The following is a 23,351-nucleotide window of genomic DNA, read 5'->3' as shown; positions in this document are numbered from 1 at the left end:
TATCCCAAGGAAAGGCTCATGAAACAACTAATTTTTCCTACATCATAAAGCTTTTTGGCAAACTTCTTTTGGGACTGAAGTTAGCTACACATTCGCTCCAGAAATCTGCTGAAGTGTACTACCTCTGCTGAAGCTTTACGCTCAGTCGTATTTAGGACAGTCACAGAATTCAGTATGTCCAGTCAATGTCATAATTGGTAGCCTGACAATTTACTTAGACTAAATATTGCAAAATTCCGTACAAATAGTTTTTAGCTTTTTAATTTTGGGTTTTTGTCTTTTAAAACCCATCTCTAGATGCCGATTAAATCATCTTGTCAGTCTAGCTCCCTGCAAACACATATTACACGCATTACTTTCAGATTTTTCAGTCATTATAGCTCAGCTGTGATCTGCAATGACCAAAATCACTTTGATAATCTACAGAAGTACATTTTCTGTTAAAATTATCATAAATTGTAGTTCACTGAAGGTGAAATGAAAGTATTGCCGTAGTACCCTGTGAAAATGTAGGGAAAGTCGTGGATATTCCCTATCTCTCACGGACGAGGCATGTCTTCGTCTGACCTTCAGTGAGGGCACATGTACTGTACAGCTTTACAAGCATCTTGGGGGGAAAAATGGGTCATGTTATGCAAGGTGGTGGTTCAAAGATGGGTTAGCAGAGTGTAGCAGGACAGCTTCTCTGCACAATCGCATCTTGTGCTCATAAGAACGTGCTGAAAGGCACAACAATATGGACAGACAGAACAGTGTGATGCATGCACTGGAGATGAAAGAAGCATTGTACATCCACAGTAATGCCATAGATGTCTGAGTCCAGGCTGTGAATCTACCATCATTCAGCTTGTTTCTTTAACAGATAACAGCTCTTCATAAATAACTTGCAGTGTGGCCTCATAAATGCCACATGAATAATGCAGCCATGCTTCATGTGTTCCTTTTCACTTACACCTGATCCCACAGTTTGGTGTTGGCATGTTGGACGGAAATGCGTGCCTGAGCATCCTGTCCAGAGGCTGCTGGAGCTTAGGAGAGGAGGAGCGAGGGGGCTGCAAAAGGAGGACATCCACAAGGATGAGCAAATTTGGAAGTGGAAAAAGAAAGCGAATGAAGACAGCAGACCCTTACTTAGGCACAGGTATAATCACAAAAAACTTACATTTGTGACTGAAGGGAACGATGGTGATCAGGAATAGTTAGGAGCATCTGACATATCTGGATTACATCATAATGATTGAAAAGTCTTGCACAAGCAACGAAAAAACTGAGCGAGAAGTATGAAACATTGCTCTCTAAGATCTTCTGCTCATCTTCAGTATGTATGAGGCAGACAGCTGTTTAATTGGGTTCTGTATAGTTTCAGTATCTGTAATTGGCTTTGCCATGTTTCAGATTGAGTGGATCAAGTCTCAGCAGTCATTCTGTAATACTCAAGTACTGCAAAGACTGTACCTCCTTCTCCATAGGTATTATAATAGCAAAACACACATACATACGCACATTGTCTGATCCCGCTTGTCCCAAGTGGGGTCGCGGTGAGCCGGAGGGGGACGGGACACACCCAGGACGGGACGCCAGTCTGTCGCAGGGCGCCTCAAGCGGGACCCAAACCCCAGACCCACCAGAGAGCGGGCACAGGCCAAACCTGCTGCTCCACTGTGCCCCCCTAATAGCAAAACACCGATCTTGATTTTTGTTGACAGGGTATATCAAAATGTTCAGATACTTGTTTAAAATGTGAATGTAAAAAAAGTTTGTCCAAGCAATCCATGATGTACGTAAGGAAAAGCATGCCTTTTTCACATTACGTTTGTGTTTAAATTCTTCGTCACTCTTTTCACCTGGACTACGAGTCACAGCTTTGTATTTTTTTTTGGGCTGAAGCAGGAACAAGGCTCAGAGCATTGGTTATGAATAGCTGATGCATGCAGCTTTCTTAATTCTATAGTAAATGGTGTTTTTTTTTAATTATTATTATTATTATAAAATTCTCTCAAAGCTGAGTGCTTAAGTAGTTCAAGGGCACCTAACATAAAATAAGATGGCACATGCGGGATTTTCCCAAACTACTTTACAAGGAACAGAAAGTGTTCCAGCGGAGCAGTTTACTGGTTTTTATTTTTACTACAATTCCTGACCTTCCTCATGCAGTGAGGAAACAGGTGTCAGTCCTGTGTCCATAATGTGCAGACCACTAGGGGGCGCTGCAATACTTGTACAACCTGCAGTTTTGTCATTTTACCAAAACTATTTCTCTGTGCATTTTAATTTAGTAATCGGCCTTTAATGAGTTTTTTAACCACAAAATGTGAGCGTGCTTCAAAACACTAGTCTATTATGTTTCTATATCATCCACTTAATTGAGAAGGAGCTTTCTTTTTTAAGTGGGGGGGGAAAAAGGCACCAAAAGGAAGGTAGGAAGGAGTCGCAAGCAATGGGAAGAGCTCCTCATAAATAACTCACAGCATGGCCTATAAATGCCATATGAATAATGCAGTCCATATTTCATTCATGCTGGGTGACTGGCATTGTGTTTGAACTGTCACTCTCTACAATGTAAAAAAAAAAAAAATAATCTGATCATTTGATGGTGTTGGAACAACTTTCTAAAAAGTTGACCACTTTTACACTTAAACACGTGTTTCACCAGCTAGTATTTGTCAGGATTACCCGGGTGCCTCCAGTCTCATCCAAGCAGCACTAGTGGTTTTTCTGCTGACATTCACCTAACAGAACCTTTCTGGAACCAAGCTTTTCAATATTTCACGATATTTCTAACATTAATTTATTAATGCCTTTGATGTTGAAAAATGTCATCGGAGAAGAATGGTGTCAAGAGCGGAGCACTTTCTACAGTACATATGCGGCAACTTCTGGGATTCTGGGAAGTGGCGTCCAGGTATTCATAATGTTATACAGAGGGTTCCTAGTAGCTCCACTGTGCTTACTGTTCCAAAAAAGTAACCTGAGCTGTAGAACTATAGCAGCGTGTCACCTGTTTCAATCTAACTAAGTGTTTAATAAAACAGAAGCTTCCGTTTTTGGTGTTGGACCTTCAGAGCATGCGATTTTATGGGGGGTGTGCTAACATTCCTATGCGCTGTTTCTCCGGGTCAGACCAAGTGGCACTCTGGCTCGATGCAGGTGGGTGATCTACAGAATGGCCCTGGGCAAAGGGTGAAGCTGGGATGGGGTTGGGCGCATTCACTGTTGCTCTCTTCATCTTATTTAGGTAATCCATAAAAGTCCCCATGGTACTGCTGCAGTTGTGCATTTTCGTTTGCCTCTGTCTCTCCCTGTCCTACAATATACTGAACACGTTTATCCTTCTGACATTAATTCATTAATGCCTTTGTAAGCTGGTCTTTTATTTAATCTATTTGACAAGAGCAGAATTTTCCAAAGTTCAACTTTTGACGGTACAAGAATAGACATCCATTTGCCTGGAAATAACTCCTACAGTTTCTTCTGTAATGCCCATTTTACACATTGTTAAACATTTTTTCCCTGTTGGTCTTCAGGATGCATTAATGTATTTTTTAGGTCTCATTTTTCCTGAAATAGAATGGGTTCTATATTCCTTTGCATCTTCAGTATGTTCTTTTTATGCTATGGAATACCATGTGTGTTGCGCCTGGATATGGATGCCTGATGAAGCATCTTACACAATGGAGGCAGCAGGTTGATGTGCTGTTCTGCTGATGTTAACTGGGACGACATCAGTCTTTGTTCAAGTTCAAACTTAGTTCTGTGTCTGTGAGTTATGGATTGGACTGGACTGGTGTTCCTACCACCAGATGGTTTGATGATAGAGGCATGCCCTCAGACTGTGTAAACACAGATGGCAGTAGTGAAGCAAGGATGGAGTATGGATAGTGTGTTTGCAAGTCAGCATTGTGCTGTGGTGCCCTAACATTACAATTGGAGATGGACTCTGTCTACTATACTCTTCTCACTTCACTACTCTCACCCCATGCCTTGCCACAGGTCGATGTATCCTGCCCTGTTGCCATAGCAACCCTACTGACCCCAGAATATGAAACAAAAGTTTCATTGCAAGTAAGTCTCAGCTTTTGTTGTCTCCAAGACACAGACAAATCATAGCCATACATTTCATCTCCATGTCTTACTAGAGAACTAGTTTGTTCCTATGTTGCCATGGAGACCACAGGGACTCATCCAGGGTCCCAGCGCTGGGTGTGTGTGCTGCAGCTGGTGTTGTGAATCAGGCCGATGCCACACACCTGCTAGAACCCGGCTATTTCACAACACCAGGGTTGCACCATACCACTGTCTACAAGACAACGTACAGGTGTACCACACCATCACCTGATATAAAATGAGGGGAAAAAAACATGCAGGAATGTTATTAATCCAAAAATCAAGCATGTATTAAAGCAGTTTAAATATATAATATACATATAATGTGCATCATTTTCATTTCATTTATAGTAATTAGGTGAGGTAGTTTCTGCAAAGCAGTGTATATGTGTCTGAATGATCCTTGGCTATTAAATAAAGTGGGGAAAAAAACTTCTGCTCAGTTTTCTGTGACTGATTGATTCCAGAATTTAATTGCATCTCTAAAGTGAAAAATCTCAGATTTATATTGTTTCTCCAGTATGTTTGTTTTTTGTCTCGGTTATAACACTTGTGTTTCTAATTGAAGCATAACCCTAAGATAGATGGAACCCTTGATTTATTGATAGTAAATACATTTGACAGAGAGAAATGCTGTGTTGTACCATGAAATGAACCTGTTTGGTATATAAAGGGGTCTCAAAGAAGGCTTTGTTTTTTTTTTTGTTTTTTTTTTTTTTTTAAATCTTGTTCGTAATTATAGAAGTGAAAAACACGTACAGGCATTTTATTACTTTTCGGTGTTATGCAAGGAGACTCAGTGAAACCTGGAGGCCACTCTGCCAGGACTCTGGGGTCATGTGTTTTGGAGCACATGGGGCTGCAAAAGTTAATGGAGAACCAGAGTACTTTCAAATACCGGGCCACAGGCGGGTCAAGGTCATCTGTAGGAAACATGTCTATTTCAGAACAGTGTTGGTCACCCACTGTGTGACTCAGCAAGGTTAACTACAGTGAAATTCTTTTAAAAATAAATGTTACTTGAAACAATTTATTTTTAATTAACAATTTAATAAATTATTTAAAAATATTTTGTGTTTTTATTTATGTAAAAAGGAGGCCACTGCTAGATGTCAGAGTACTCAGTGGGTACAATCAACTTGCATTTTGCTATTGTGAGATTCATATTAGTAAGACAATAATTGCAGCATTGATTACACACATGTAATTACTTGCACTGTAAATATGGGATAAGGCTACATAGGCCCATATATAATGATTCATTAACACAAAAGTTTACAGCTTCGTTTAACACAAAGTACTAATGCAAAAAAGCTTGAACTATCCGACACTCATAGTTTCTTGACAGAGAAATTTAAATTACAAAATTAAGTCTGCCGCCTATAGGAGGACTTCATACACACACTCTCTGAAACCGCTTCTCTCAAGCGGGGTCGCAGCAAACCAGAGCCTCACCCGACAACACGGGGTCGGAGGAGGAGGTAACGCACCCTGGACGGGACGCCGGGACGCCAGTCCGCCACAAGGCACCACAAGCAGGACTTGAACCCCAGACCCACCACGTAGCAGGACCCAGCTAAGCCTGCTGTATCACTGAACCCCTTTAGACTTCATTTATATGTATATACGTTTTATTTTTTGGCATTTAACCTGGCTTTAATTGTTCATCAGGGAGCTTTCCTATATCCAAGTCAACAGTTTGGTGAAGACCAGTGTTAACCAGATGAGCTGTCTCTGCTGTTAACTAGTGCTTTCATGAGGTATCTAATAAGTTTGATCAAGAAATGAGCCATCATATCTTCTCAGGACACCTGTAAGTCACTCTGCTTTTGCTCATCTGTCCAGTTCGTCCCATACAAGATTTGTCCAAGCTGGCCAGGTGTGCTCAAACTTTTGACTGGTACTGTATGTCTGACGTTAGCAACAGGAATTCAAAGGTTGTTGTTTAACATGTGCTTGTACAAATGACAAACACTTTCCGAGGCCCTTCTACTGGCTGTGTCCTTGTGTCCTTGTGGTTTTCGGTTAATACTATCTGGACAGAGATCTCCCATACCGAATGTAATCAGGGTGTTTACACGCAGGGATCTTGCTCAATGGCCCAAGGTGGCAATTAGGGACCTGATCTTTAACAAAAACTTGTGTTTCTCTTGTAACTGCAAAAGCGGTTCCTCCCGGTTCATATGCATATATAAAGCCCACGTGGAGCACATGGCTCTGCCATTTATTCGAGCCTGGTCCTGCCATCGGCTTTGGGATGTCGGAAGCCCCAGGGATGGACGCGGCAGCTCTGTCTGCTCGAAGCGGAAAATACACAGTGTCACCGGTCGGCAGTGAAAAAGAGAGTAAATTTCATTTTGATGGCGGTGATAAGTACTATTACAATGGCGATGTGAACAGTGTGGCCTCCACCCGGTCGGAAGCATTCTCTGGATACAACACGCTGGACACTCCACCAAACTATCAGTTCTACAGTAACACCGAAGTGCACGGCAGGTCCCGCAAGGCGAGACCTTCTCTCTTCCAGCTTCACTCCATCCTTCAGGTGAGAGGAAGGACGTCTCTCACGTGTCTAAGTTTCTGGAGTGTTTTTTTAAAGTAGTAGTTCCTCACTTTCCTTTTTATTATATAATATTTTAAATTTTCACCCAGGATATGTTGGTTTATTTTGCATAATACCACATTTAACTTTTTTTCAGTCGGAAAATGCATTTTATTTTATTTGTTACTATCACAGTATCATACACTTTGTTTTTAAATGCAGGCTTTTGGTGAATGCGAAGTATGTGATTTTTTTTATCTTTATAAATCTCTTTAATCTTCAGTCTTCATAACAAAAAAAAAAAAAAAAATTTGATTCCTACTAATGACCTCGTGTTAAACATACCAAACATAGCCTTAAGTGTGCCGTTAGAAGGTTCTGTCTTCCCACCATCCAGGAGGATGGGTTAGCACCTCCACTGTACGAGGAGGCCAATGGCATACCCCATGGGGACAGCTCGGAGGATGAGGAGGAAACGGAGCCGCCAGTTGAGCCGACCCGGTTTGGGTGGGTGCAAGGGGTTATGGTAAGACATCATCTTCGCCTTCTTCTCAGGGACTACTGTCATTTAATCAGCGAGCCGAGCATAGCAGAACGACACTGCCGTGCTCGCACTGGTCTCGGCACCATTTCCAGCATACGCTCCTCGCTTTTACATTTATTCATTTAGCAAATTCCTTTCTATAAAGTGATGTAAAACTCAAAGTAAACAAAAGCAAGTTGCATGCTGTCATTGTGGCAACATCAGCCTATCCCTCTCCTGCTTGCCCCCGTAGGTCCGATGCATGCTCAACATCTGGGGCGTGATCCTCTATCTACGGCTGCCCTGGATCACCGCGCAGGCAGGAATAGGTACGTTGGCCGTGTTCTACATAACAGTACATGCAGTAAAGTGCACCACTGGAATGTGGGACTCACTCTACTTCATCTGTACAACATAGTGCACAGAAAACTCAGACCACAAACCACACCCTGGAAGGAAGTGTGTGGAATAGTTATTACTGAATATCAATGTTTGTTTTCAGATGACAGAAGTATAGCCCATACGCTTTAACCGCAAAGTGCAAAGCTATCCATGTTTATGTGCTTTTTTTTTTTTTTTTTTAAAAACCTTACACCACACAATCACAAAGTCCAGGACACACTTCAGAATCCCCGGAACAGAAGTTTAAATATAAAAATAAACAGAAAGAAATAATTAAATGTCATTGTTGTTTGATAACGGATGCATGTGGACCATCTTAGTTTGAATATTTCTGTGTGATTGTGAAGCCTGTAGAATTATCATTTGTATATTGCTGTTCTACTGTTTCGCTGAAAGCCACCATACTTGCCTTGCAAGAACGGCCGTACTCCTCCGCTAATCATAGTGAGTTTCCACGGGCAACACGGGTCCAGCCAGTTCAGTTCTTGGGCACATGTTCAAGTCAAGAAATATAAATTGACAGTATAGCATATATAATTTACAATGGAGCAGAATTATGCTCTTGTCTCTTGAGCCCCCAGCCAGCTGGCATTTTGGCACTCCCAGTGCACCCCAACTCTACCAGCAAAGGAATCAGCTTGTGCAGCTGCGCAGATGTATTGGAATCTGTAGCTCCCTAGATAATATCTGTTGTATTGAAGAATTCCTTTCCCGTGAAGAAATGTTTAGGGTTTTTCGTCATGCCTCTGCCATTGTAAATATGCAGGAGTACCGTAGGAAACATGGAGTTAAGATTGCACTGCAACATCATGGCCTTCACTAAAGACATGAAACATTTTTCTTAGACTATGTTTGGTAATGGCTGAGACTAAGTCCAAAGGTCAGACATAATTGTTGTAACGGCCGATAAGTGCCCAAAACACTACTGGTATAATTATATTCGGTTTGAAACATGACAAAGTTTATTATTGCAGTAGACCTGTTACAGTAAATGTGTGCTGAGCTCCTTATCCCCCTTCACCCAGGACTTACCTGGATCATCATTCTACTCTCCTCCTGCATCACTGGCATCACAGGCTTGTCCACCTCTGCCATTGCCACCAATGGCAAGGTCAAAGGAGGTACCTTCCATCCATTTCTCAAGGTTAAAGGTCATCTTGAAGCAATATCTGAGTAACCGATCCCCCTGCTCATGTGATTTAGAGCAGACTTGATAGACTTGTTGTCACTGTGAGTAGTGTAAATGCATGGCAAGACCTGCAACCTTTTTGAACCTTGTCCCTTCAAACTCCTGTAGGCGGCACATACTTCCTAATCTCTCGCAGCTTGGGCCCTGAGCTTGGTGGCTCCATTGGGCTCATTTTTGCCTTTGCCAATGCAGTGGCTGTAGCCATGCACACAGTGGGTTTCGCTGAGACCGTCCAAGTACTCATGCAAGTGAGTCTGACTGCCTTCATTAAGAACACTGAAGTTTGGTAATCTGCATTAAATACATCAGTTGTGGAAGCTATAGTGATAACTTTCATAAATCACATCAGTTGTATACTGTTATTGCTGGAAAACAGGGTCTCGCAGACAAATTACTTGGTGGCACAGAGGGGATGAAGAGCTCTAGGTTGGAGTTCGCTTCTTAGCTGCTTTCCTCACATTGCTAAACCCTTCTCATCTCCACTCCTCAACCCCCTGGCTCCACAGGAGAATGGCGCGATGATGGTTGACCGCCTTAACGACATCCGCATCATCGGGGTGATCACGGTCACCTGCCTTCTGGCCATCTCACTGGCTGGCATGGAATGGGAGTCCAAGGTCAGTTTGGTCTCAGGACTAAGGGCCCTTAGGAAAGCGATCCAATGAAACATTTCAGATCTTCTGATAACAGGAAATCCATGATCCACCTTTCATGCACTGAGTTGTCATGTACAGTCGAATTGTGCTGTGAATCTGGAGCTCTGAAGGTATGTTGCCAGCTGAGAGTTGAGCTGTTGTGCCATATCACATGTGAAGTTTTGTTTTGTACATGTGTTTGCAATTCTTAACTCAGCACTGATAGTTACTGTGTTTCACTGCAGGCCCAAGTCCTCTTCTTCCTGGTTATCATGGTCTCCTTTGCTAGCTACATTGTGGGCACCATCATCCCAGCCACACCCCAGAAGCAATCCAAGGGTTTCTTCAGTTACAAAGGTTAGATCTCTGTGCGTACCCACAAATAGTATATACATGACCAGCTTTATGTAGAGAATTAAAGAGGGTACAGTAATCTAGAATGTCCTTGGGAAAACGAAAAAACTTTTTTAAACAATGATGTATATTTCCATTGGAATGCATAAGGTTGGCTTCCAGAACAACCTCATGTTGTATTTACGTGTCCCCATGTCTTTGTTCTCCAGCTGACATTTTTGCCGCCAACTTCGTACCTGGATGGCGAGGAGCAGAAGGCAGCTTCTTCAGCATGTTCTCCATCTTCTTCCCCTCAGCCACAGGCATTCTGGCTGGTGCCAACATCTCCGGAGACCTTAAGGCAGGTTTAGTCTGGTTCTCGTTATGGGAGTATTCCACTACGTTCTATCTTTTATTGCAGAAGGCATTTCATGAGGTCCATATGTAGTCTTCATGGCAGACTAAGGCCAGTAAAACTGTAGCAGTAGCTGTGTGTTTAACTCTTTACATGTCACTGTATTGTGACTCTTCACCGGTTCTCCAGGACCCGGCTGTTGCTATTCCTAGAGGAACCCTCTTGGCAATTTTCTGGACAACAATGTCTTACCTCATCATCTGTGTTACCATTGGTGAGTATCAAGGTATTCGTCAATCTGAGATTAGAGGTCCTGCTATTTCTTAATAATGCAGTTTTTTCACTCAGTCTTTTGGTAAAAAAGGTGTTTTACCTGGAGAAAAAAGTACAGAGATAATTGTGTTTTTTATTTTGCTTTACTGATGTAAAAACATGGCACTGAATATTTGATATTGTTTTCAAGCAATACTTAATTGTAACTGATTTGTAACATACAATATATAAAATTATAACACTGTTTGTAATTGAATAACATTTTGTATGTCAAGTTCTGACTATGCTTATTCTACAAACTACATATTGATATTATATATCTGTATCCTGCAGAATTTTTTGTATACATTTGTACATGTATTTCAGGGTCTTGTGTTGTCCGTGACGCATCGGGGAACTTAAATGACAGTTTAGCCATCTCCAATTCTACCAGCTGCGTAGGATTAGCATGCCGCTATGACTGGGATTTCAGCGAATGCATCAACAACAGGACCTGCACCTATGGCATCATTAACTATTACCAGGTAATCTCTGCACATATACTATGAATGATGCCTGCACTTAAAACTTCAGCACTTTCATCATCATGATGGATATGTAGTTATATTAATGAAAAGTAACGTAGCTACATGACTAATATATAGTCATTTCAATTTTACTAAGAAATATCCCCAGTTGTGTTTTGGTTATAATTTTGATCTTAACAATAATAACAAAAAGTAACGAGAGTTTTCATGAGAAATGAATATGAAAATCCTACTGAGACTCAACAGAACTGCACTGTTTTGTATTTGTCAGCAGAAGTCATGTTAGATAATGTTTTTGTTACTTTGTGAACTGAGGACTTACTAATTACCTTGACTCCCTACACTTCTGCACTTTTTGACAGCTGCCCTTCTACATCATCTTTGTATGTGGTTCCAAGCCCTCCTTTTGCCTATTTCTTCTTCTCTCTGTTTCTCCTTTTGCCTTTTTCTGCTCAGAGCATGAGCATGGTATCAGCCTTTGGGCCCCTCATCACTGCTGGCATCTTTGGAGCCACTCTGTCCTCGGCCCTCGCTTGCCTTGTCTCGGCCCCCAAAGTCTTCCAGGTACCCTGTTCTCTGTCGTCCCTCAAACTTAGCCCCACCCGCAGCACAAACACACAGACACACACATACGCACACATTTTTGCACCCTGTGTCTCTGTTTTAAGACTCTTTAAGATTCACACATTAAACTCCACTGATGACATTAGGAGCTTCGGATGAGCAACATGCAAATGTGTTTCTATATATAGAGAACTAGCTGTTTTTCGGTTTATGCTTAATTGCTGCAGGTGCTTGTGTGAGTGCGTCTGTTCGGTACGTGCTGTTGTGGGTGTGAGCAGGAGGATGGCAGCGAGCAGCCGTCTTAGTGTGCGTGAATGTGTACGTCTGACATACGCCTTTTTTCTGTGTCAGAAACGCAAGGTAGTTTAGGCTGTACTTCATTTCTGCTACGAGGAAGGTAGCAGAGCGTGAAACCTAATTTGAAACACATATTAGCTGCTATTAACCCTTCTCTTGACCTACCCTCTTGACCTACAAAACTGACAGTGCCTCTGCAAAGACAACCTGTATCCAGGAATTGGCTTCTTTGGGAAAGGATATGGGAAGAACGATGAGCCAATCAGAGGCTACCTGCTGGCTTACATCATCGCCGTCTGCTTCATTCTCATTGGTAGGCCGCATTGATTGATGTCTTGAGCTCGGGGCAGCTTGGCAAAATACCATACTGCACCATATTGCCAAAGGACATTTAAAATGTGTAGCTAAACTTCCCACTACATTTAATCTGTGTAGTGTTTGTTTAGGTGCTTTTGGCATTTTTCACCCAAGTGCAATGCATAAATGTATCCTCTATACTGGAAAGTTAAATAAAATGTTAAAAAACTTCCCACACCATGTGAGTATGTCATGGGGTGGTAAAAGTCCTCCTGTAACTGGTCTAAAATCCATAATATGTTTTGCCTGTAGGCATCAGTAAAGCGTGAGACACGCACACCATGTCTGCGAGAGATAAGCCTAACTCGGGCTGTGCGGTCTCTTGGTGTCCAGGGATGAAGATGATGTAATTCACAAATATATCTCTCCCACACAGCTGAGCTGAACACCATTGCTCCGATCATTTCCAACTTCTTCCTGTGCTCCTACGCCCTCATCAACTTCAGCTGCTTCCACGCCTCTGTCACAAACTCCCCAGGTAGATTCTCGACAGGAAAGCGTCTCAGACAGACAGACAGCCGTCTGCAGCTACGCAGAACAGCCGTCACATCATTGGCTCAGATCCCGAAGAGCCAACCCCTTCAATACAAGTGCTGCAACCAAACGTCCAGCTGCATATTACGCAACATTTACATAATTAAGAAATGCAATGCATAGAAAATGCAGGTGTTTCATTTATTTGCAAAACACCGGCTAAACATCTGACTTAACATACAGTAAACTGCACACACACACACACTCCAACTAAACCGGATAACTACACACACACACACACACACACACACACACACACCGTCTGAAGCTGCCTAACCCATACGGGGTCACGGGGAGCCGGAGCTTAACCCGGCAACACAGGGCGAAGGGCTGGAGGGGGAGGAGACACACCCAGGACGGGACACCAGTCCGTCGCAAGGCACCCCAAGTGGGACTCGAACCCCAGACCCACCAAAGAACAGGACCCGGTCCAACCCCCTGCGCCACCACACCCCCCCTCCAGTGCATAACTAGAACAATAGAAATTACTATTGTTTCTCTGTACACAATTATTGAAAGCACAAACGTGCAGCAGGACACGCACAGAGACGCACAAACTTAGAGGCTGCTGTTGCCTGCAGGCTGGCGTCCGTCCTTCCGCTACTACAGCAAGTGGACATCGCTGGTGGGCGCCATAGTGTCCGTGGTCATCATGTTCTTGCTGACCTGGTGGGCAGCACTCATTGCCATCGGCATCATTCTCTTCCTGCTGGCGTATGTGCTGTACAAAAAACCCAGTGAGTGCCCTTTCACGTAGCTGTTACTGTGACTTTTTCTGGCTCATGTTATACATTATTGTCGTGGATTTTGTTTACTGATTGTAAGTGCTTTGTCTTCATTGTTTTTCTTATTGTACGAATTGTGTTGAAACTGGACGTTTTGTCGCTCAATCGCAGATGTGAACTGGGGTTCTTCAGTGCAGGCCAGTTCTTATAACATGGCGCTGTCTCACTCAGTGGGCCTCAACCACATTGAAGACCACATTAAGAACTACAGGTAAAAGGTGCAGCTGGATACGAGATGGCTTTTGTCTTTATCGCTCCGAGAGGGACACCTAACCAGCATGTCTCTCTTTGCCCCAGGCCACAGTGCCTGGTCCTCAGTGGCCCACCCAGCTCCAGGCCTGCCATGGTGGACTTTGTCAGCACCTTCACCAAGAACCTGAGCCTGATGATGTGCGGGAACGTGGTCACTGTGAGCTGCTCGATTTGCTCTGCGTAGCGTTTGCTAGGGATTAGGGAAATGAGCTAATCGCTGAAACACAGACTTGAAAATCCATGGAAATGCTGCTCTTGCGAGCTTCTAGAAGTTTCCCCAAAGTTGCCTGGATTCAAACTTTTTCGCATGGAAGAAACAGTTCTGGAAGAGAGCCCAGTTGAGACTATCCTCAGCAAACAAACACAATCAGGTACGCACACTTTCTTTGTTCTGCCCTCGTCCACTCCATTCCTTCCATTCCCTCCGTCTCTCCTAGGGCGGCCCCTCTACCGCAGCCACAGAGGCAGCATGCAGCAGTAGTCATGTGACGTGGCTGAACAAACGGCAGGTCAAGTCTTTTTACCGCGGTGTGGTCGCAGATGACCTGCGCTCAGGAGTGCAGATGCTCCTGCAGGTACCTGGTCCCCTATTATTCACAACTTGTTTGGTTAAAAACACGAGGCTGGATCCTGAAGGTTGCTGGTTTGGCTCCCAGAGCAGGTCCTGGTGTTTGGGGGAGCAAATAAATTAGCAGCAGTTTTCAGTGGAATTATACACCAGTACTGTTTCAGACACATTAGGTGTATTTCAGCACTAATGTTTGCATGCACACCCCCCACCCGTTAAGGTTATGTACAGTGTTATACTAGCATTTATGGTTTTTTCCCCACTTATCCACAATGAGAGGCATGACTGTTGTGAATAAACAGTGGCTATGATCCGTGCCTTGTGCTCCCCACGCAGGCAACAGGGTTGGGTCGGATCAAGCCCAACGTGCTGGTGCTGGGGTTCAAAAAGAACTGGCGGAAGGACCGGCCATGCTGTCTGGAGAATTATATTGGCATTATACAGTAAGTCTGGGCTGCAGCCTTTCCTGCTGTGATAATAGTTATTTACACATACTGAGGTTATCACAACCTGGAGAACACATTAGCGTAAAACCTTTACTTTAACCAGCATGTTGCTTGTTTTTCATGTAAACAGAGGTTCAACCAGGAACCTCGCGTGGTCTTTCCAGTAACTCTTTTAGCATCTTTCCCCCACATCCATTTCTATGTTATTGAGGGTGGGATTTTCTGGGTCTGTCTGTCTCTCTGTGCTTTTTCCCAGTGATGCCTTTGACCTGCAGTTCGGGGTGTGTATCTTGCGCATGAAAGAGGGCCTGGACATGTCTTCAACCATGCAAACGCATGGTGAGGAACTCAACAGCATTCGTTAAAATCACCATGCGTGTTCATTCGTTGTCTTCTAAAAGCCCTGGTGTTCCTCTCCTGCAGTGAACCCTGGGTTTGAGATGAGCATTGAGCAGGGCCATAGCAACGGAGGCCTGTCGATGCCCCAAGAAGGGAAAACACGTATGTAACAGATCACTGACTCCAGGGTACCCGTCTCTCAGCTCAGGTTGCCTTAATCCTAACCCCTGACCCAAGCAAGCTCACCTCTTTATAAAACGTGCCTCAGATTGACCTTTTGTGCAATATCTGTTACAGTGGACACCGACATCTCAGACACCATACCCCAGCTCCGTACCGTGTTCCAATCCAGGCAAGGAAAGAAGACCATTGACGTGTACTGGCTCTCCGATGATGGAGGTTAGCCCCTGCCACACCTGAGAGGCGTCATGAAATGCGTACGCAATTGAGGCCCGGAGGAGACAGCCTGTGTAACTTGGGTCATGCTAATATCAGTGCAACGTGATGAACGTCTGAGGAATGTCAATTAGAAGTGATGATGAGAGGGGGTGCTCACTCTAGTATCCTTGCAGGCCTCACACTGCTTCTCCCGTACCTCCTGACCCGGAAGAAGCGCTGGGGGAGGTGTAAGGTGCGAGTATTTGTCGGGGGCGACATCCAGCAGATGGATGAGCAGAAGAAGGAGTGAGTAATCTCTGCAGATCCACACAGATAATACACCAAATGCCAATTATGAGGCTGTTTAGATCATCCTTTTTCTTTTCAAGTCCAAGTTGTTTATATTGCCATTCCTCTATATAGTTTGTACGCAGTGGAATGAAATGTCATTTCTCCGGAGACCATGGTGCAACACAGAACAGGAGAACAAGACAATGAATAAATACACAGGACAGGACGTGGACGCGAATATTTGATATTCACTGTGTCTTGCTAAAAGTTTTGTGTCTTTGTTATTATAGCACAGGAATCCAGTTGTGTTTCTTCTATTTCTTCCAGGATGCTGGCCCTCTTGAACAAGTTCCGTCTTGGTTTCCATGAAGTCCAGGTGCTCACTGACATTAATGAGAAACCACGGCCTGAACAGTAAGGCACCGATTTCTCTTCGCCATGCTCTTGTGCCTTAGCTGCTCTCTGCAGGAAGAACAGACAAACAATATACAGTCAACAAGTACATATAAAATGAACTTAACAAATGTGTTATATGTCTCACTTGAAAGTCCAACACCAATGCAGCCCCAAGTCATATGTATGCATGCAGTGAGGTCTGTCTGTTCTGACATTGTAGTATAACACATTGTCTGTCTCTTTCCCCCCACTTTGCTGATCAGTGTAAAGAGGTTCGAGGAGCTATTGGCACCTTACAAGCTGAGCGCCAAGCACAAGGACGAGCAATCAGACGGCTTGCTCAGCGAGAGCTGCCCCTGGACGGTATCTGATGAGGACTTGGAGAGAAACAAGGCCAAGGTGACTTTGTTTCTCTTGTTTCTCATGTTCTGCACAACGCTTATGCTCTTTTCTGGAGACAGAAAACATACCAGCAATGAACAGTAGTGAGAACAATAGGACCAGCATCGCAATGCTGAGCAGTTCTGAATACAGTATCATATGATGTAGTATCTAAGACGGCATCATTTAGTGTATCATGGTACTGTTCATTTTACCATAAGCTGATAAGACTCAGAAATAATGACATTTTACTTGCTTGTTATGGATTTTATTAGATTCTAAAAACTTTTCAAATTGCTTTTATAAAAATGTCTGTTTTTGCAGTCCCTTCGACAGATCCGTCTGAATGAAATTTTACTGGATTACTCCAGAGATGCAGCACTGATTATAACGTAAGTTGCAGCTATTCCAAAAAATTGGAAACACTTTAAAATAAGACCCTCTCTAATGGACATATGAGTGAAAGCACCGAATGGCAGCATTCAACTGGAGCAACCAGCGGTGGGGCGGGTCACTCATATTTTGGCTGTGGTCGCCCCTGTGTTTTAAAAAAAAGAGTACATCACCAGGGTGTGAGATGGAGGAGCGCCCATCTACTTGTCAGTGGCTGGCACCACCTCATTTAGAGAGAAGCAAATTGCTATAGACTCAGCACACAGAAACAGGGAAATCTGGGCTGTACTAAGGGTAAAAGAACTGCTCATTTCATTTCCTAGAAAGGAGGATGAAAACAGTTTAATCTGCATAGCAAAACATTATCTGTGTAATTCTGGGTTTGGCCCATGTCCAGATCAGTCTAAGAAGAAACAACCGCAGTGGCGCACTTGTCTAAAGAAGGCTCTATCTTTGTCTCTCTATCAGAACTATGCCTGTGGGACGGAGGGGGGCGTGTCCCAGCGCCCTCTACATGGCCTGGCTGGACATCCTGTCTTGTGACCTCCGACCCCCTGTCCTGCTGGTCAGAGGAAACCAGGAGAATGTACTTACTTTCTACTGCCAGTAGCCCATGTCTGCTCAGTTTTTCTTCTGTCTGTTGATTTTAGTGTGAGAAATGTTTAGCACTTTGAGGATGTTACTCATGGTATCAATGAAATAAAACAATGGTCGTAATAATGCTTTACAATTGTCATGACATAAAATTGCCTGGTATTGGTGCATTTATCTGGATTGTTTGCAGTTTTGCATTTAACCAGCAGTTTGATTTCTTTTAAGATAATGGGATTCTTAAAGATTTTAAAGTTGCCAATCTCCTTCTGTCTTTCAGTGACAGAGAGAAATATTTCTATTATGTTTATGAGCACTGTGTATGTTGCATTGTCTAGAATATGAAGTGGCCATCATATCCAATATTGCATATTTATATTTGATATGCTTGTGTTAAATTAGTTGAACGTGTGATTATCCAAATATTTTCAAATGTAAAAGCTAAAAACCACTTCCACCTTGGTTTTATAATGCTGCATAAAGTATTACAAAGCCTATATGGAATGCATTTAGCTGTTTCATTAAATGGGATGTCAGATTTAGTGTTGCTATATCTATGCTTGTGAATAACACTGTGAGAAGCCACTGCTGTCTACTGCAATCTGTATTTATTTGTAGAGAGGGTGATGAGTAGGTGTTGGAGTTGAGCTTTGATTTAATTACAGCAGAACACAAAGTACGTTTGAATGAGTACATAAAGTACCGTATTTTAACATACTCAGTATTTTGATGGTTATATGCTTATATGTAATTTAATAAAAAGGACTAATACATCTGTGGTAATGAAATATCAGTAGCTACAGGTATTGAGCTTTAGAACAGTAGCAGCCTGAATTTGTTTATTATATAATTTAAATCACACTCGGACTACAGTACAAAAGAACACATAGCTGGGGAAACACCTACATTTAATAACTTGTAATCACCATGACTACAATGGGACACAATGTCAATGTTCCTTTGAAAACAGCTGAAAAACACGGTATGCGCTGTCAATAAATTACTCAATCAAGTCAAACTGACAGAAGTTACAACTGGACAAACACGGTAACCAGATTATCAGGGCCTGGATGGTCAAAACAACAAGACCTTAAATATGTTCGAAGCCTTATTATTAAAGTTTAAGACCACATTCTGAAACTACTAAGATTCAAATGAATAGTAGTTGACTTGTGTGTGTACTGACAGAAGTACATCCCTATAAGCTACAAAAAACTAGTAAAGAGTTTTTCTTTCGATATCATGTCATCTTTCTCTCAGTCTAACTCCACACTGGTCACTCCAGAACCAAACACGCCACTGTTTACCCTGTTACTGTACACTTCTCTATAAACTTGCACAGAAACCACAAAGAACAAACCAGAACTCGAAAGACAGCTTCTCAATCTCGCGACGCTATTGCGTCATTGCGGTTTGCGGAGTCTGCGCAGTGGTGTTTTGTCCTGCTGAGCGTCCACGTTAATGGAGCTGCGCCGACGGGCCAATGAGAGGCCGCCACAGCGTGTTCAGAAACAACCCCCTCCCGGAATTTATTTCGCGGATCGCGGAAACTTCTTCGCAGTTGACGTCTGTCTACAGTACTCGGAGGCTTAAGACCGTGTGATTTAGCGGATAAATCACAACCTTTAGTCTCCTTTATTAACACTTTGTTCAATATAAACTTGTAAGCGAAACGATTCTCTTTTTTTTTTTTTTATTTTATTTTATTTAATTTAAAAAACACTTGACGTTTGTAAACAGCTGAACGGCTCCGGGTTGTTTTTGCGGGCACACGGAACACACAGAACACACAGAACACACGCAGACACAGAGCAGGAAGTGTGGTGCGGAAGCGACTGCGCAGTAGAAATGCAAGACACAGGTAGCCGTGAACAAATCGCGCTCACTCTCATCGTTAAAAGCCCGACCGGAATCTGCGAGGATCAGACCGTCGGTGGGGTTTCCTCGAGCTGGACCGTGAAGGAGCTGAAGAGCCACCTGTCCCGGGTGTACCCGAGCCGGCCCGTGAGTAGCTGAGTTTCCTCCTTTACGTCTCTCTTGTCTCTAGTAGTAGTGTCCTTACTCCTAGGTAGGTTAAGTCACCCCTAGCGCTCACTTTGCAACTATTTACTTTAACATGTTTTAAATACTTTTGTTTTTGTGTGCTAGTTTAGGCGGGCGGAAATGGCTGCTCCCGTTGCCCTCCTCTCGGTTTCCCACTTCCGCTTTCTGCAGCGCAGCTTCAGTCTGTTGTCGTCGTGAAAATAAAAGATAAAATGATCGTTTCCAGAAGGTCCGCGGTGTTCCCGCAGCTCGTCTCACCCTTCCCTCCATTGCATTGCAGGCTGAGAAGGAGCAGAGGCTCATCTACTGCGGGAAGCTTCTGCAGGATCCCCAAGTCCTCAGCGACGTGTTCGCAAAGGTACCGCTGCTCTCGTCTCGCGGCCGCAGCGAAAGTCGGTCTTGGTGGCCCGCGATTGTCTTTACTGTACGTCACGGATGATGATGCCCTTCACCATTTGCTCATTCTGTTCCTTCCAGTCAAACACCACACCCACCCTTCACTTGGTGTGTGCTTTTAAACCGCAGCCTGGAGGTCAGCAGGGGACCGTGCCCAGGGTAAGACCCTCCTTTACGGCTTCTGTGTCCGAATCCCGGCGACGTCAGCGCTGTGGATCGAGCGCTCTGCGTCGCACGCCGTGGGCAGTAGCCACTCAAACAAGTCTTTTGACTATGGAGGGGAACCCAAAAAAATGTTTTGTGCTGTGGTTCTGTCCTGGTTTTTCCTCTTTGTCAGTGGTATCTTGGTAGAATAGGCAACTGACACAGGTTGTCTTTTGATTAAGGCTGTGTGGTCTTTTAAAACTGGGAAGGGAAAATACTGGTTTTTTAAAAAAAAAAAAAAAAAAGTAGGTTGGGGCTGTTGCTGGTGTGTGGGTGTTAAGACTTCCTGTTGTCTCATGTTCAGGTGACAGCAGGTAACGATCACACAGCGGGCCCCTCCCCATCAGTAACTGGATGCACACCTAGAGGTGTCGTGGAGACTCCCACCGTGCTCCCAGGGGACAGGCTCAGGAACAGACGATGTCCAGCGGACCAGCCCTCAACCCAGGCCACTTCCCCAGGGTAAGTAGTCACAGAGAGACATTAAGGTGCAAAGCATTTGCTTGCTTTTTACTAAATTAAAAACAACTCGCTTCCATCGGAGTTGTTTAGTAACTGTGTGCTTCTACTCTGAGCATTTTGATGGTGATTACGATCGTCTTTCTCGCTGCAGGCTCGAGGCAGCAGTGACTCATCCGGTGTTCCCAACCTACTCCCTGTACAGTCCCCAGCAGCTGCTGTGGTTGCAGCAGGTATATGCCCAGCAGTACTACATGCACTAGTAAGTACTTTACTTTTATATACATAGTGGACAGGGCAGTTGCAGGTAGTCGTTCAGTGTGCATCCATCTGTTTTATTCCCCTTTTATTTAGTGTTCTGGAAATTCTTAATCATACTTCAGGTATAGATTTTTCTACCTTATGAAAAAAGCCTTTGCTTTGGTCTTAATATGGTGTACACCAAATCATGTCAGTCTTAATTAGTTTTTGCAATTCTATTAGGTTTTATGGTGACATAGGATTCTAGTGGAAATTTTTCACACTTACTTACTGTGTTAAAATTACACAGCAAAAATGAATTTGCCAAGAAAATGTCTGCTTTATAGGACATGTTTTCTGAATTGCACTGTAAATGTGGCTTTATATTCTCAAATTTTCTGCTTACCCTGTAGCCATGCAGCCCTTGCTGCTGCTGCATCTGGCAGGACTCCTGTGAGCCCCAGTGCCACTCAGTCCCTGCCTGTTGACACCCAACCTGCTGCTGCCCCTGTGGCCCTTCCTGACCTTCCTGCCAATCAGGATGTTGCAGCCCCTCAGTTGGTAAACCCTGGAGGTGACAATCAGAACTTGCGCATGAATGCCCAGGGTGGACCGGTGATGGAAGAAGAGGAGGATGTGGAGCGAGATTGGCTGGACTGGCTGTACACGGCTGCCCGCTTTTCTGTGTTACTGAGCATCGTGTACTTCTACTCCAGCATCAGCCGATTCATCCTTGTGATGAGCAGTCTGATCTTCATGTACCTGTAAGTGTGAAGTTATTGCATGTGGGTGTAGCATTCATTGATGACCCATCTGGTTTGATTATCAATTTTTTCTTAAATGTTTTTCATTTAGAGTGAATTGGGTTATTTCATTACAGTGCTGCTGAAACTTTCAGGATAAAATGAATAAACTGAACATCTTTGTGTTTTTCACCACACTGTTCAAGAGCAAAATGTTCTGGGGGTCAGAGGAGCTGTTAATTGTTCTGTAAAGATTGCCAGGAAAGCTGTCTTCACAAACCAAAGTTGTCTATTTTCACAGTTACACACTGTTCCCTTTTTGAGCTTTATTAAACTGCAAATTGTAAACTAAAGGAATTCTGGGCTGCCAAGCTGATCAGTAGAGTATATAACTGAAGAGAGGGAGAGAGACTAGCAACCTGTTCTTTTTCACCACCCCTCAGAATTTAATCTTGTGTCCAACTGCTTGTCAGTCTGCATGTGAGTGTGGTGTTTTCTTTAATGAGAGGGGGAAGTACATGGTTTTCCTGCAGATATGGCCTTGATATCCTATATCATATTTAGTTCAAGGGCTTTGCTGTTTACTGATTAACACACCTCAATTGTGCTACTCCTCTGCAGAGGAGTGTGTGCTCCCTCCTGCTAGGATCTCCTTATCTGTGGTTGTAATACTTCTGTGGGAGACCCATGTCAGGAGCGTGTATGAGATAGGATGACATTCTGTTCTGTGTCAAGGGCTAGGGGTTCCCAAGCAAGGAGGGGGACAGAGAGGTCGCTTGTTCCTGACACAGGTTTCAGTGTTTAACCTGGAGGAATGTATTTGGCAGATCAAGGTTTCCTTCCACTGCTGATTAGGTCTTCCAGTAACTTTCCTTCTGAATGTGTGTGGTTTTTATCCCCACTGACACTCGCATGCTCTTGGGTTACAGGCACACAGCTGGCTGGTTTCCTTTCCGACGTAGGGGGCCTCCAGTCCTGCATCCACGTGATGAAGCCCCGGAGGCTGTCCAGAACCCCCAGAACGGAGAACAAGAACAGGTAAACTCACTCAAGTAAACGCTGGCAAAAAATGAAGAGTTGTCCAAAAGAACATACATTGTTGGAGTGCCACCATCTTTGCAAAATCTGCAGTGTTATAGCATTTTAACATGATTCAAAATGTTTCATTTACTCATTTATCAAAAGTGTCCTCTGTCAGAATTTGTCTGACTTCAATGAATATATGCTTGTTTTGGTCATTAATAGAATTTCAGCAGAGTTTAAGACTGAAACCAAAAATAGGCCCATATGTTGTGTGCAAAGGCTCTGAAAGCTAATAGATTTCTCTCTTTTCCCCACCCCATCTTGTTTCTGGCAGGTGGATGTCCCTGCTAGGGAGGCTGATACAGTGGAGGAGGGGGACAGTGACCATCCCCCTTCCCAGATGGCAGATTTGGCAGAGCCACAGCGAATCCCCCTAGTCTCAACAGCCTGGGTTTTTTTCAAGGCCTTCTTTGCCTCGTTAGTCCCTGATGTCCCACAGCCGCTCGTAAACTGAACTTGAGTGGAATCAATACACCAGTTTGAGGTATAACTTCTGAGTGGAGCAGTCATTGGTGCCACCTCGAGGTGAAATGGACTGTGAGATCATTGACACACAATAGTCCAACAGTTGCAGCTACAGCTCTTGGGTGATGACATCTCAAACAGCTGCAAGTGCTGTAAATATGTGAAGGCAGTTGAACTGTAAATATTTATATACCCAGACTGCTTTTTGTCATCTGAGGCATGCTACTCAGTCAGGATTTAACTGGGTATTTTTTTTTTTTCCC

At 43.6% G+C, this 23,351-nt stretch overlaps 2 protein-coding genes across 2 annotated transcripts; both read left to right on the top strand.

Annotated features, from left to right (window-relative positions):
- The first annotated feature begins 6,361 nt into the window (after positions 1–6,361).
- Positions 6,362–17,539, top strand: slc12a3 (solute carrier family 12 member 3). The gene is made up of 26 exons (XM_018726666.2): positions 6,362–6,649; positions 7,044–7,172; positions 7,423–7,498; positions 8,597–8,692; positions 8,869–9,008; positions 9,267–9,377; positions 9,641–9,752; positions 9,959–10,089; positions 10,273–10,357; positions 10,723–10,880; positions 11,340–11,447; positions 11,934–12,057; positions 12,478–12,579; positions 13,217–13,372; positions 13,532–13,631; positions 13,718–13,829; positions 14,110–14,247; positions 14,577–14,683; positions 14,943–15,025; positions 15,110–15,187; positions 15,323–15,424; positions 15,598–15,709; positions 16,022–16,108; positions 16,354–16,489; positions 16,796–16,863; positions 17,333–17,539. The coding sequence occupies exons 1-26, from the start codon at positions 6,362–6,364 to the stop codon at positions 17,472–17,474; spliced, it is 3,081 nt and encodes a 1,026-aa protein (XP_018582182.2). The 3' UTR covers positions 17,475–17,539.
- Positions 17,540–19,003: 1,464 nt separating this feature from the next.
- Positions 19,004–23,351, top strand: herpud1 (homocysteine-inducible, endoplasmic reticulum stress-inducible, ubiquitin-like domain member 1). Its single transcript, XM_018726588.2, has 8 exons — positions 19,004–19,459; positions 19,779–19,856; positions 19,976–20,053; positions 20,403–20,560; positions 20,712–20,819; positions 21,211–21,561; positions 22,470–22,578; positions 22,898–23,351. The coding sequence occupies exons 1-8, from the start codon at positions 19,304–19,306 to the stop codon at positions 23,075–23,077; spliced, it is 1,218 nt and encodes a 405-aa protein (XP_018582104.2). The 5' UTR covers positions 19,004–19,303; the 3' UTR covers positions 23,078–23,351.

This window comes from Scleropages formosus, chromosome 7 (assembly GCF_900964775.1).
Source record: "Scleropages formosus chromosome 7, fSclFor1.1, whole genome shotgun sequence".
Classification (NCBI taxonomy): domain Eukaryota; kingdom Metazoa; phylum Chordata; class Actinopteri; order Osteoglossiformes; family Osteoglossidae; genus Scleropages; species Scleropages formosus.
Note: the sequence above shows the minus strand (reverse complement) of the source record. Positions and strands in the feature narration are given on the sequence as shown.